The sequence below is a fragment of the Bos mutus genome, chromosome 28 (genome assembly GCF_027580195.1).
Source record: "Bos mutus isolate GX-2022 chromosome 28, NWIPB_WYAK_1.1, whole genome shotgun sequence".
Classification (NCBI taxonomy): Eukaryota; Metazoa; Chordata; class Mammalia; order Artiodactyla; family Bovidae; genus Bos; species Bos mutus.
Window position 1 is genome coordinate 39,470,732 of NC_091644.1, and position 13,421 is coordinate 39,484,152.

At 42.2% G+C, this 13,421-nt stretch overlaps 1 protein-coding gene across 1 annotated transcript in view; it reads left to right on the forward strand.

Moving 5' to 3' along the window:
- The first annotated feature begins 389 nt into the window (after positions 1-389).
- PCNX2 (pecanex 2) overlaps positions 390-13,421 on the forward strand; it is a 311,350-nt gene continuing 298,318 nt past the window's right edge. The window contains exon 1 of the mRNA XM_005891898.3: positions 390-769. Coding sequence (XP_005891960.1) covers positions 617-769 — 153 coding nt within the window. The 5' untranslated portion in view covers positions 390-616. The remainder of the gene's footprint in view (positions 770-13,421) is intronic.

Sequence of the window (13,421 nt, forward strand, 5' to 3'; positions counted from 1 at the left end):
AATTACATTGAGTGATGTGTGACAGGAGCTGGAGTTACATAACTATTATGGTGCAGGCTGCAAAAAAAGGAACTTGTCCTGGTTTATCTCTTCTGCATTAGAACAGCTTTGATTTTTAAGCCTTTCACATTCCCTATTAGAAAGATGGGGGCCAAAATGAGGGGAGAGTGGGCAGAGGCAAAAAAAGAGGCTGGAGGGGCTCCAAAATTCTTCTTCCCCCGCCTCCCCGCCCCCCGTCCCCGCCGCAACCGCGCACCTCCCCTCCCCCGCCACCGGGAAAGCGATGGAGGGACTCTGGGCGGGCTCTGGGAGGAGCCTTTGGAGCATCCTCAGAGCAGCCGCCTCTGAGCACCATGGGAAAATCCTTCCTCCCTCGGACATGGCGCCCACCTGCCCGGTGGCAGCAGCCGGCTCCGGCGCCGCGATTCGCGGGTCCGGGCAGAAAGGCAGTTGGAGTTTCGGTCGTGGGGCGGAAGGAGCTGGAGGGGGCGGGGGCGGGGACGGTGGCGGTGACGCCGCCCGAGGGCCCGCGTGTTAAAGCTGAGGGCGTCCGGACGGCGGGCGGCGGGCGGCGGGCAGCGGGCAGCGCGGCGCGTGCTGGCCCCGGCGCTCAGTCATGGGGTCCCAGGTGCTGCAGCTGCTCCGGCAGGGCGTGTGGGCCGCGCTCACCGGGGGCTGGTACCACGACCCCGATCAGAGCAAGTTCACCAACAGCTGCCACCTCTACCTGTGGCTGTTCCTGTTCCTGCTGCCCCTGGCTTTGCACCTGGTGAGTGGGGGTTGGGGAGTCGGTCAAGCCTTGGGGAAGCCTGCGAGTCTGCCTTCAGGATGGTAAGGATTGGCAGTGATTCCTAAGAGCTGGAATGGAGAAAGTCTTCAGGAATTTGGTACAGAGAAAGTACAGGGAAACGATCAGGGAGGGACTCCCCCAGCAGAAGTAGAAAGGACTTTGGGGGCTCTGGGACTCATTAAGAATTGATGCTAGCTGTTCCGATGAGTCAGACTCTGCTTGTCGCTGTGCAGTGTAGAACCGATTTTATATGTGAACAGCCCCAGGCCCCTTGGCTGGGTAGCTTAGGACAATATTTAGACTAAGATGCTGTGCATGATAGCCAGAAGGCAAAATAAAATGTTAAAAGCAAAGCTATTTCGGTTGTTAATCTGCTACCCCTTTTTTTTCCCTTTCCTGTTTTGCTTTGAGAAGGCAGGTTCAGTGATCAATTACTCCATTTGCAGTTTCCACACCACTCTGTAAAGAAATCTGTAGAAAAAAGTAATGATGAAGAAATCTACTGTAATTTATTTGACCCTTTAGTGAGGTTACACAGTTGACTGCTTGCTGAATAACTGCATAGATGACCTTCATAGGTAAACAAACCCAGTGGAAACAGTGTTTAACCCTCTTTGAAAAGCTCTACAAGTAAGGTGCTCCAGGTGATATGAGATGTGTTTGGAATCGAATTTTGATATGCCTATTGAAGGACTTAATTTCTAAAACATAACTTGACCATGTTCTCCACAGGAAAAATCTTCAGTGAGTTTGCATGGCTGACAGAGTCCCATGTTGCCATTAGAGGTTGTCTGTGATTTCATTCCTATTTACTCTTTCTGTTAGTTTATCCATAGGATCAGAATTCTGGCTCTGAAGTCAGGCTGCCTACATTAAATTCTGGGTTCACTCCTTACTAGTTCTGTGAGCAAGTTACTTTTACTTTATCTGATTAAAAAACTTTTGTCCTTAAAATGAGAAAAATACTAGAACAGTGTTGTTTTGGGGCTTATATCAACATGTAAAGCTATCCATCTTTCTGGCTTTTGACCTGGGATTGGATGCAGACCTGGTGTATATTTCTGTTTGGCTACTTATTAGTTGTTTGACCTGTTCTTGGTCAAACTAACTAAATCTTAGTTTGTCACCCCTTAAAATAGATGTGATAACGACCATTTCATGGGAAGAATAAGTAAAATTTCATGTAAAAACCACTTAATAAAATGGCTGATCCTTGGAGACCCTTTAATAAATTTGTTTCCTTTTCTTGTGTGACCTTATCCTTCATGTTTTCATGGGATTGAGTTCCCCATGTTTTCTCTTTGCCTAGAGGGGCAGCACAGGGGAGAGATGAGCCAAACTTGGGTTCACTTCTGGTTCTTCTGCTCACTGGTTGTGTGAGCTTGCGCTTCCTGGTTTGTGTACCCAATAGTAGCAGCCTTACAGGGTTCATAGGAGGATTGAATGAATTAATGAATAGAGGACTGAATGAATTAGTTAACAGTTGATTGAATGAATGAATCAAACTGCTTCTCAGTACTGTTTTTTCCCCACATCATTCGCTTGCCAAAATCTGTCCATTCTTCAAAACCCAGTGGAATGGCCATTTCTGTCTAGGTATCCTTGTTTCCACTTATCTAGAATTAATTTCTTTTCTCTCTTGCCCTAATACCATTCTCTATTTACTGTCAGTACTGTGGGATATTCTGAATTCTGTACTTAGTTGTTGGAACATGTATTTTAGCTCTACTCATGGATTGTGAGCTTTTTGAGGACATGGGTTTTGATTTTGTTGATTCATCTTGGTTTTCCTTGTTGTACCTAGCAGAGTGCCCTGTATTTGGTTAACAGTGATCTAATACATAATAAACGGGTGGAAATAAAATCAATCTTCCTGTCCTTCTGTTCCAGTCAGTATTAGGTTGTCTATCTCACAGTACATTCTGAGTATTTCCTGATAATGAAAGCAATATATACTTCACTTCTAATCCCACTCCTCAGCAACAACCAAATTAATGTTTAATATAATTCCTGCAGATTTTTTAAAATGAATATCGGCTCCTTTTTGCATAACTCCTTTTAAGATTTGATGTATGTGTATAATCAGAACCCTTAATTTCTACCTAATTATGCTTCATTGAGTAGCTTGATTTCTACTTTATATTTGTGAATAGGAAATTGTCCTTAGCTAAATTTCTCTTTAATGATATTTCAAAGTAATTTTTGGCTAAATCTCAAGAGTTTAGAAATCAAAAAAGTGATACCTTAAATATTTTTGTATCGGGTTTTCTGGATCAAACCAGTTACACTGAAATTTTTATATATTTATGCCATTGTGCTTTTAATCATTACAGAATCATTTAATGTGAGTGTATTCATTATATTGCTGTTTTCTAATAAGAATAAGATAGCCTATCTTATTGAAAAAAGTGCAGGTAGTCCTTTTCTTGCTCTGGTCTTCTGGTTTCTGGAACTTAATTTAGAAACGAAAGATCCTTCTTCCCCAGTGGAGGATTCTGTTCTCTGGGTTTGGATGCCTAAATATATTTTTCTGCACTTCAGTGCCGCCTGAGATTGTCACCACCCTTCTCAGTTTGTTCCACTTATGAGAACATAATCCAGAAAGATCCCTGGCTGCTTGCTGACAGCAGGGACATATAAAGTTCTGTTATTTAAGGGAAACTGAACTTTTCTGGGCTTTTCACAATTTGTTTAAACGTGCTTAGTCAAGACAGTTGCTCTGTAAGAAGAATCCAGCCTTTAATTTAATGGGGACTTTGAATAGGGAAATACAGTTTTTGTTATTAATTATCAAAGCAAACTAATCTCTAAGCCCCAGCATTTATTTAGGTCTAGGTAGAAAATAGGTTATTTATTAGCCTTCATAAACTATATATTTTCAAGAAATGCTCAAAATATATACCTAAAAACAAAGGTCATTTTAGAGCGTTTGAGAAGAGTTTTACTTTGATTTATCAGCTTAATTTTAGTTTGGGCAAGCTGAAAGATCCATTTGTCGTCAGAGATGTTTGGTTTCTCATTTATTACATGTGTTCTTATATTTATTCTTTGAAGATTCATGTAGAGCTTTAAAATGGGAGCACCCTGGGCATGATTCTGACCCAGAATAAGTTCTGGCAGCACCAGACTAGTGTCAAAAGATGTCCTTGCCCTATTACTTATCAATTGTGTGATTTTGTGCAAGTCTCTTCACTTCTCTGGGCCTCAGTTTTCTCATCTGTGAAATGGGGATTTTTTTTTTTTTTTTAGATTAAGCCACTGAGATCCAGAGGGCATAGGTTACTTGCCCAAGGCCATCTAGATAGTTGGTAGTAAAATTCAGAATTTTAGCTGAGGTCCTGTTGTCTCCAAGTCTTTGGCCTTGTCATAGCACTGTGTTACCTGACCTGATACACTGATATACAAGAGAGAACTTGAACTCCCTGAAGCAGTGACCCGTCCTCAAGTGAAGTTCTGAGCATCTGGAGGTGGTAAGGTCAACCTGAATACAGGAAAAAATGGGGTGGAAACTTTACATTCTTTAAGATCTCATATAAGGCATTATATATTTTGATTCTTTATTTTATGGTTGTGGCTTTGTTTTTCCTCAGTTTTTTTGTCTTTTAGCCAGACTTACTTGGCTTCCCAGGTGACACTCATGGTAACGAACCCGCCTGCCAATGCAGTAGACATGAGACGAGGGTTTGATCTCTGGGTTGGGAAGGGCCCCTGGAGGAAGGCACGGCTACCCACTACCCGCAAGTACTCTTGCCTGGAGAATCCCACGGACAGAGGAAGCTGGCGGGCTACAGTCCATGGGGTCGCACAGAGTCGGACACGGCTGAGGTGACTTAGCATGCAGGCATTCTGTTTCCAGTTCTGCTTTTTAATTTAAACTTGAAGACTGTTTGTTTGGATAAACACCACTTCGTTTCTAGTTGCTGTAATGATAATAAAGTGGGTCTTGTCAGGGGCCGTGTCGCACCAGACATACAGTGGGTGGTCTGTGCACAGTGGTCGTCATTGTCACACCTAGCTGGTAACTCTTCTATCATGGTCTGTGACCACCCACCATTTGGGTACATAACTATTTTTCTTTAGGTTCTGTATTTCTTTGGCTACCCATTTTCGCTCCTGCTTCTAACATAGAAGATACCTTTATGTGAATTATGGAAAGGTGGTCTGTCCCAAAAGACACCCTTTCCTGGCTCTGGACCTGGGGGCTGGACTTCAGTCACCATGTAACCCTGTCAGCTGGAGGCCTTTGTACAGTATGCAGCCTGCACACCCTGACCTGTCCATTGGATTGTTGTTACTTTGTTGGACTGTTTGGTATGCTGCTGGTCCCAGAGGGCACCTCTCACCCTGCTCAGTCCTAGCCCTCATATTCAGCTTCATGACAAAGGCTTTTTCTGCTGTTGAATCACATGGTTCATACTTAGTCTTCTTTGATTTGTAGAAGCTTTTTGTCTGGTGCTTCTACTTCTGGTGACTTTATTTGTACTCACATTGAGATGCTTGATGCTTTACACTTTCCCGTAATCCACATGAATGTCTGAACTTCTTTCTTTCTCCTCTCAGCTGCCTGCTTGAAGGCATTCTTCCCTGGTCCCTGGGCTTCCAAAGAAGTGCAGACCCGAGCCTTCTAGACTCGGGCTGAATGCCATCCCTTGCAGTTGTCTGAAAAATTTTGCCACTCCAGATCATTGTTGGACTGTGTGTACAAAGAGCTTGGCTCCATGGGGTCTTTGCTTTCCTGGTACAAGCACTTTTACCAGAGATGTCCCTCTCTGTTGGGCATCCTAGGGCAGTTGTCTTCAATCTTTTCAAGTTAATATGGCCTTTCTTGAGTGACCTTGTCACCTTCTGCAAAATTCCTTCTGCTCTTCCTCATCTTCTGCCATTTAGACACATGAACGTCTGCCAGCCACTTGTGTTTTTGTGTCTGTGATTAAAAAAAAAGCACCTGCCTTGTTCTAGGATGTCGGCCTCCGCAACACTTTCCAAAAAGAGTCTTCTTCCTCGCTTTTCTTTCTTTCAAATATTGCAAGTTCATGACTAATTTTCTGGTGGAAAAATTTATTATGTCCCCAAACCCACCTGCACTTCCCTTTCTCCCAATTAGTGACTAGTTTTGTTTGGATGCCACTCTCTGTAGACATATTGTTATTTTTCCAATTGTAATGTTTAATACTTTATTTAATACCCTTGGTGTGATTTCTTTTGGATGGAAGGTGATACTTATCAGGAGATTATTGTTTTCTGATTTTAACCATTTGGTGTCTCAGATTATCCCTTTTACAGTTTAACCAACTTTATTGTCACTTTTTTCTACTCTAAATCTCTTTTCTACATCCTACAGAAGAAAAAAATGGACTAGTTCTTTTTTAAAATTTTAATTTAATTTAATTTATTATTGGAATATAATTGCTTTACAATGTTGTGTTAGTTTCTGCTGTACAACAATGATATATGTACACACATATCCCCTCCCTCTTGAGCTCCCTGCCAGCCCCCCATCCCACCCCGCTAGGTCATCATAGAGCACCAAGCTGAGCTCCGTGTACAATAAAGTATGTTCCCACTAGCTCTCTGTTTTACACATGGTAGTATATATGTGTCAGTCCTACTCTCCCAATTGTCCTACCCTCTTCTTCTCCCACCCTCCGTGTCTACAAGTCCATTCTCTACATCTGTGTCTCTATTCAGTTCATTTCAGTTCAGTTGCCCAGTCGTGTCCGACTCTTTGCAACCCCATGAACCACAGCATGCCAGGCCTCCCTGTCTATCACCAACTCCTGGAGTCCACACAAACCCATGTCCATTGAGTTGGTGATGCCATCCAGCCATCTCATCCTCTGTCGTCCCCTTCTCCTCCTGCCCTCAATCCCTCCCAGCATCAGGGTCTTTTCAAATGAGTCAGCTCTCTGCATCAGGTGGCCAAAGTATTGGAGTTTCAGCTTCAACATCAGTCCTTCCAATGAACTCCCAGGGCTGATCTCCTTTAGAATGGACTGGTTGGATCTCCTTGCAGTCCAAGGGATGCTCAAGAATCTTCTCCAACACCACAGTTCAAAAGCATCAATTCTTCAGTGCTCAGCTTTCTTTATAGTCCAACTCTCACATCTATACATGGCTACTGGAAAAACCATAGCCTTGACTAGATGGACCTTTGTTGGAAAGTAATGTCTCTGCTTTTTAATATGCTGTCTAGGTTGATCATAACTTTCCTTCCAAGGAGTAAGCATCTTTTAATTTCATGGCTGCAATCACCGTCTGCAGTGATTTTGGAGCCCAGAAAAATAAAGTCAGCCACTGTTTCCACTGTTTCCCCACCTATTTGCTGTGAAGTGATGAGACCAGATGCCATGATCTTCGTTTTATGAATGTTGAGTTTTAAGCCTACTTTTTCACTCATCCATCAAGAGGCTCTTTAGTTCTTCTTCACTTTCTGCTATAAAGGTGGTGTCATCTGCATATCTGAGGTTATTGATATTTCTCCCAGAAGTCTTGATTCCACCTTGTGCTTCTTCCAGCCCAGCATTTCTCATGATGTACTCTGCACATAAATTAAATAAGCAGGGTAACAATATACAGCCTTGATGTCTCTATTCCTGACCTGCAAATAGGTGTATCTGTACCAAAAAATGGACTAATTCTTAATGGTATTCACAATTTTTCCTTTTTTTCTGATGGGTTTCTCACCGTTAGCATTGCTATTATTATAGGTAATAGTAACAGCCAGCACTCACTGAGCACATATAGACTGGCACTGTTGGAAGAGCTCTACGTGAACTAAAGCATCTCCTCCCCTCAGTGAACCGGAGAGCCACTGTCATTATCCCCACTTTACAGTTGATGAAACTGGCATGGAGAGGTTGGTTAAGAAGTTTCACGATCCATGGCTAGTTGTGACCTAACCAGAATTAGAGCCCAGCAGTTGGAGTTGGTACCCACTCAGCCACACCACCTCTAATCCAGGTAATTTCACAAGTTAACTTTTCCGGCATAGTCCTTTGCACACGCTTAGTGTCTGGATCTCTTCATGCCAGTGTGCAGAATATTTTGCAAGAGGGGATCTGTTTTTTGCACTTTGGCATGAAGAGATCCAACCACTGAGTATGTGCAAAGGACTGTGTAGGGAAAGTTACCTTCCCTCCCACACTTGTCTCCAGTATGTTTTTTGAGGGGCGGCCACCGTGTCCTGTCTCTTGTGTGTTCTTCCAAGCGACATTTGATCCCATGTGACTGAGTTTGACTTCGGGGTTCCGAGGTTTAATCCCAAAGCAGCCTTCTTTGTCATCCACTCTCCTTTTAATTTGCTCTGTAGAGAGTTCTTTCTCTACTCTTAGATAAAAATGTACAAGGCCCTTGACTTCAGGTCACAGATAATACAAGGCCTTACAGTTGCTTTAATAACAAAACACAGATTTGATTGGGATTTCAGTTTGTCCAATTCCATATGGTGATGCCAGGCTTCAGGGATATGAGGATGGCCTGGTCTTTTTTCACTTTTCTCTCTCACACATTGGCTGATGTTCTAATGCCTTTGGCATCGAAGAGTAGCAAAGTTCTTTGTTAACCAGTGTGGTGGTAATCTAGCTGTCAGCTTTTGAAACATGGCTCACGTTTCCAGCTGACTCTCTCCAGCGAGGTCCCTTCACATGTCCTGTAGAGACCCTGTTCTCCTTGCCAGGTTTCTCCTACCCAGTTTCCTTGAGGAGGGCTGCTGTATCTCTATTCTGCCTGGTTGCTTACTCCTTCCACAGTTCTTTGGCATGTGGCAGTCCACCCCAGATTTCTTTTGGTCCAGGGCCCCTCTGAACTTCTAAAGCAAACCCTGAAGTCATTTGCACACACAGTCTGTGCAAATACTCACATATTCTCTCCATGAACAGACTGGGAGGGCAACCAAACCCCAGCATACCAACTTCTCCTTCATCCCTCCATCAGAGCAACTAGCCAGCCAGTTTCTCATCTTTTAGTTCTTCTGGGAAAAATCAGGCATCATACTTCCTGCCCTAATTGTCAGGACCATAATAAGACTCTGAGTGATCCCACCAAAGCCTTTCTCCTGGTTGTGCGGGAGAGATACACAGGACTCACTGAATACCAATGGGGCCCTCCAACAATCTTCATGTGTCCTCTCATTCTGGACTCCATTACATCCTCACTTTGGGTGAGGGGTTTTAGGGTCATCTTGCTCATTGTTATAACCTATTTAGAAGTTTCTGGATATGCTTTGTTCCAGAAGTTGTCCTGGAATCTGATATCTATCCTACCTTGGCTGTTTGGTCAGCACTGCCGGTTCACTATTTTGTGTACAGCCATTTATCTGTACTACTTCTCCTTGTTTTATCCACTTTATTTTGGGGAGAATTCCATGAAGAGCTATTTCATTATTTTTAATGTCAGCATAGTATGCCACTGTGTGAGTAAAGAGTGATTTATTTGACCTGTCCCCTATGAAGACTAGAGCTTCGGCTGGTGGCTCAGATGGTAAAGAATCTGACGATGGTGCAGGAGACCTGGGTGTGATCCCTGGTTTGGGAAGATCCCCTGGAGAAGGAAATGGCTAGCCACTCCAGGATTCTTGGTTGGAGAATTCCATGGACAGAGGAGCCTGGCGGGTTACAGTCCATGGGGTGACAAAGAGTCAGACATGACCAAGAGACTTAAACTATGAAGATTATTTTAAGCTTTTCAGATAATATCTAACATTGTCTAATTGAATTGTTTCTTTCAGGATTTGAGCATGTATATAACAGTCAGGATATGCTGATTTGTGCTGATGTAACAACCTCAAAATCTCCCTGGTTTTACCATTTTTAAAAAATTGGTATTGTATGTCCAACATGGTTAGTTGGGAATGGAGAGCATGGTTAGGAGGGGGTCCTGCTTATCACAGGCATGTAGACTTCCAGGCTACATGCCCATTGCACTCAGACTTTTCTTCGTCAGGACTTTCCTGTACTCCAAGGGCAGTGGAAAGTACGGTCCTACTGTGTGACCAGAAAAGAAGTGGACCTATTTGTTGGACCTCTGTCTACTACATCAAAGTGCCAAGTGTTCAGCTGGGTATTGGGGAAACAACAGGCTAATGATGCATTGGTATCTCTCCTTGTTAACAGGTAAAGATAAACAGTTATAAATAACACAGTGATAACTTATTTCAAGGGAAGTGCAAGATGCTTTACAGTAAAGATGGAGGGCCTCTTTCTGGCTTTGGTGTTTAGAAGGACTTTGCAAAGGAAAGAATTTCTAATCTGGAGTCTGTTGAGTGATTAAGAGCTAGTCAAACCAAGGTAGTAGACCATGAGATTTTTCCTCAGCATGGTGAGATACAGTGATGAGTTATGTTTTAGTCAACTTTGAGGTAGGATATTATTTTTTATCCCCCAATTTTTATTTTTGAAAAATCCCTCATCTACGGAAAAGTTACAGGTATAATACAATGAATATGAATACTATATACCCTTCATTTTGAGTCACCAGTTCTCAATGTTTTGCCACGTTTACTTCATCACTCTCATGATTATACAGTTTAAAATTCGCTGAATCATTTGAGAATAAATTACAGACATCAAGACACTTCCCTCTAGAAACTTCGTCAGGTATCTCTTAAGGAAAAAAACATTCTCTCATATAATTGTCACACTCATAAACATTGATATAATGTTTGTCAGATATATAGTTCTCATGCAAATTTCACTAGTTATGCCAATAGTGTCCTGCCTAGCTGGGCTTCTGGTTTTGTTTTTCTGGATTTGAGTTTCAATCGAGGATTGCACATTGTTTTTAGTTGTGATGTCTCTGTCCTTTATTCTAGAACATGTTCTTCAAGTTTTTTTTGTTTTCGCTTTTGTGCTAGTGAAAGTCGTTTTGCAGAATGTCCCACAATTTTGACCCTTTTTTATTGCATCCTTGCGATTAGATGTGTGATTATGCATTTTTTGGAATGAATACCAAGTGATGTGTCTTGTCCTGATCGTATCAGGGCCACCCAATATCATTTCCCCCATTGTTAGCGCTGTTAAGTTTGGTCATTGGTAAAGATGGTGTTGGAGAAGGCAATGGCACCCCACTCTAGTACTCCTGCCTGGAAAATCCCATGGACGGAGGAGCCTGGTGGGCTGCAGTCCATAGGGTCGCTGAGGGTCGGACATGACTGAGCGACTTCACTTTCACTTTTCACTTTCATGCATTGGAGAAGGAAATGGCAACCCACTCCAGTGTTCTTGCTTGGAGAATCCTGGGGATGGGGGAGCCTGGTGGGCTGATGTCTATGGGGTCACACAGAGTCAGACACGACTGAAGTGACTTAGTAGCAAAGATGGTGTTGGTCAGATTTCTTTGTTGTAAAGGTACCCACCCGGTTTCCCCTTGTATTTAACAAGTAATCTGGGAGAGGAAACCTGGAGATTGTACATGTTATTATAAAGTCAAAGTGAAAGTCACTCAGTCATGTCTGACTCTTTGCAACCACATGGACTGTAGCCCGCCAGCTCCTCTGTCCATGGGATTCTCCAGGCAAGAATGCTGGAGTGGGTTGCCATTCCCTTCTCCAGGGGATATTCCCAACCCTAGAATTGAATCCAGGTCTCATGCATTGTAGGCGGATTCTTTACCTTCTGAGCTACCAGGGAAGCCCCCACATATCACCCCTCAAAATTTTCATTCATGATTGTACCATAAATTAATGATGCTCAGCTAAGATAATTATCTTAATGATGGCTGCAAAATGGCGATTTTCTATTTATCAGTTAGGTATTCTTCTGTGAAGAAAGGCTTTCCTTTTCCCTCTGCCCTATAGTTTTGTCATGCTTATTAGTGTGGTCTCATAATTTCTTTTTTTTATTCAATAGGAGGTGAAGAAGTGAAGACAGGTGGGAAAGACCATGCAGGGACTGAGAAATAGTGCAGTGTAATATCTAGAGAGAGATGTGGAGTCAAGAGAGACCTGTCCTTCCTCCAAGTTTGGAGGAATCTTGAGGATGAGGATGCAGTTTGAATTCCCCCATGGTCCCCGGAGAGCTGCTTCATACACAGTGGATAATCAAATCACTCTTCCCATTAATGAAATCTAACTCATATGGGAATTCACAATTTTGGAAGAGTGTCTGTGGTCAGTTGCACTTCAGTGTACCCACTGCAATGTGGTGGCCTGGATCCAGATCATTAAAAATGAAGCTTGAAAACCAAGGTGTTACTCCTAGTATTGAATTGCCTTAAAATTCAAATTATGCTGTTGTTGAGTGCTGCTTAGAAAATTGGATTAAATTGTTGTCTTTAGAGATGTTGACAAGAACATTTTCAGTGGAGTGTTGCGGAGTAGCAGTCTGATTGCTATGGGTTTAAGAAGCAATGGGAGGTGCTGTTGTTTCTCTGACAACCTTTGTTTTACTACTTAGATGGCAATAAAAGAGAATATTTATGTCATTTATGTAATAAATACAGTCTTTTCCCCATCACAGGAAACTTGGATTTAAAATGAAAAGACCACTGACTGATTTTACCTCATTTATTGATTTTGGCTGATCTTAAATACAAAAAACAAATATAGAAATGTTGGGACTATGGGGACCTTGGGAATATTTTATATGGGGTTATATGTATGTTTAATTCCTTTTTCCAAATCTTTATCATCTCAAAAGAAAATGAAGAGAGCTAATACTTATTTCCTACTGGTATTCCTAATCTTTCGATAACTTATTCTTCCTTTAAAGACTACAACTTGAAGTCTGTGAGTCTGTTTCTGTTTTGTAAAGAAGTTCATTTGTATAATTTCTTTTTAGATTCAACATATGAGGAATGTCATATGATAAGGATGGGGGAAGGGATAGTTAGGGAGTTTGGGATAAACATGTACACACTGCTATATTTAAAATGGATAACCGACAAGGTCCTATTGTATAGGGAACTTTGCATGTGGCAGCCTGGATGGGAGGGGAGTTTGAAGGAGAATGGATACATGTATGTGTATGACTGAGTCCCTTTGCGGTCCACCTGAAACTGTCACAACACTGTTAATAGGCTATATACTCCAGTATAAATTTAAAAGTTTAAAAGAAAAAAAGACTATAATGCAATACTTAATCAGGGAAGAATAAAAATCGGAAAATAAGAAACATCCCTGAAACAAATATTTTACCAAGAAAACAACTGTTGGGCTTATTTCATAATTATTTTTTTCTTATTATATATTAACATTTCTCACTGTGGCTCAGAGGTTAAAGCGTCTGCCTGCAATGCGGGAGACCTGGGTTTGATCCCTGGGTCGGGAAAATCCCCTGGAGAAGGAAATGGCACCCCACTCCAGTATTCTTGCCTGGAAAATCCCATGGACTGAGGAGCTTGGTGGGCTACCGTCCACGGGGTTGCAAAGAGTCGGACACAACTGAGCGACAGGTCATGGTCATGGGTCAGGCCAGTAATAAAAACATTTGCTCTGTAGCCCCTTACTCACTTCAAAACACTGTATCTGAATTTATTATTCCATGGCATTGATGATGATGATGGTGATGGTGATAAGTGACACGAGCATTTGGTGCTTATTAAGTACCAAAAAATATACTAGTACAATAGTTAACAATCCTGTTAGGAGCTATTATTCCCATTTCACAGCAGAAATAGATATTTATGAAGGCTCAAT